Genomic DNA, 1,837 nt, shown 5'->3' with positions numbered 1-1,837 from the left:
ACGTCTGTCGACGACGAAGTCATACTCGTCTCTTGGGTCTCCATCTCTTCACGTCGCATGACCACTTCGCCGCTTCCATTTTGGCAGAGCAGCCTTCCTCCGAGCCGCATCAACCACGAGGCAGTGCTTTTGTTGAGCTACTTATTAATGTCGTCTCCCCTAACGAGGAACGTTATTGTCTGGATGCCTTTAGGGTTGATGTCATAGACCAGATGATGATACAGAGCGAGTACATTCTAGATGTCCATAACTATGGTTGGAACATCTGCCACTGTGACCGATCATTCGTGCCTCTGCTTGAAACTGGCGTTTGCTAGAAGTATGCCACAACTCATCTAATTTTATGTCATTCTTTGCAGAAACACTCATCTCCAGCAGGCATTTATCAACTGACACCTGACTAGTCAGCATATTAAATCAGGATTTGGTGTCCTTTGTTTTGATCAGTTACACGTGTCACCAACACAACACCCTGGCACTTGCTTAACACATGGATGCTATTGGGGTGGGTGACAGACAGTATTATCAAAATCAGAATTTGCAGAAGATAGTAGGCACAAGTGTACTTAAAATATTAATGCACTACACTACTTTATTTAACAAGTACTTTCATATTATTCTGTTGATATTTTGACGACAATTATTTGAAAATTCTTGTTTGTGTTAACATAGATGCAGATTCGATGCCGAAGAGTGTACCCAAACCACCACCTAGACCAAAAGAGAGTGAGTTTAATTGGTAGGCATTTAAAGAGGAGCTGCAAATACCTAGCATGTTTATCGTGGAAGGTTAGTTGACGCATGCACCCGAACAGCCATTACCAAACAAGTAGAAGGGTTTCATTCTTAGCCTCAAAAACCATGCAAGATATCTCTTCAATTAAGTCAGTGGAAGCGATATTGGATACTTGAGTGCATCTGTCATACAGAGACCTTCGTTTGTAATTTCGAGTGTACGAAGAGTTGTGTAGGAAGGCAGAGGAATTCGCCACCTCTGGCTGGGAAATAAGAACCTGGCTTGACATATGCACATGCCAAATGTTGCGTCACCGATGCCAAGCGCGCCGTGGAAGAATACAAGTTTAGTTCTCGCATACCTTTAGTTCAATGCTCAAATAATATGCGCATGGTGAAAGTATGCTGCCAATGTATGACACTTCTTTACAGATGAATACGTTGAGGTCAACAAACTGCGTCGGACAGGTGGTATCGCGAAAGCAGGTAAGTGAATGTTTTGAGGTTCTGAACACCTGACGGAAGACAACCATCTCCAGTGAGCTAAGCTAAGTATCAATGATGTTTCATGTGTGTCTGATGAGAATCACATCCAAGTCTAGTGGAATTAGAGTAGGAATTAATATTAGGGCTGGTGTAGGTGCCAGGGCTGGGGAACATCCACTGCTAATTGAGAGTTTGAAGCTCATCGCAATGTGCTGCAGGTTGAAAAGGAATTGCTGTAGAGTACGCAATATTCTGCACAACGGATATTTCATCAGCCTATTGCTTAGCTCATTATAATCCATCCTCGTATCATTCCCACCATGCCTTGTTTTGCTGTCTAGTCAACTCGAGGTCTCATACACTTTCCCACAAACTTACAGTGTCATTGTGGTCCACTTTCTCGATTCACTTGCGGCTCATCTGTTCACAGCATAGACAGTTCTTTGATGCATGGCTTTAACTGGTGCTCATATGCACATGCACCTATTATCCCCTGCACTTCATTGCCGACCGTGGGAGAGGATGTGTGATGGCAGCACTTTCCAACCAGTTGATGTGATTTCCCCAGTCCTTTGGTTGTGAATGCCGTTGGTCTACTTCCAGCAAACCACCACCA

At 43.7% G+C, this 1,837-nt stretch overlaps 1 protein-coding gene across 1 annotated transcript in view; it reads left to right on the top strand. All coding sequences in view use genetic code 11, as the record gives it.

Moving 5' to 3' along the window:
• Positions 1–1,052: 1,052 nt before the first annotated feature.
• Positions 1,053–1,837, top strand: part of EGR_10676 (Tyrosine-protein kinase STK) — a gene marked incomplete at both ends in the record, with an annotated part of 4,651 nt that continues 3,866 nt past the window's right edge. Inside the window, 2 exons of the mRNA XM_024499925.1 lie at positions 1,053–1,080; positions 1,168–1,221. Of these exons, the coding sequence (XP_024345659.1) occupies positions 1,053–1,080; positions 1,168–1,221 (82 nt within the window). The remainder of the gene's footprint in view (positions 1,081–1,167; positions 1,222–1,837) is intronic.

Source organism: Echinococcus granulosus (assembly GCF_000524195.1).
Source record: "Echinococcus granulosus chromosome Unknown EG_S00250, whole genome shotgun sequence".
NCBI classification, from domain to species: domain Eukaryota; kingdom Metazoa; phylum Platyhelminthes; class Cestoda; order Cyclophyllidea; family Taeniidae; genus Echinococcus; species Echinococcus granulosus.
Note: the sequence above shows the minus strand (reverse complement) of the source record. Positions and strands in the feature narration are given on the sequence as shown.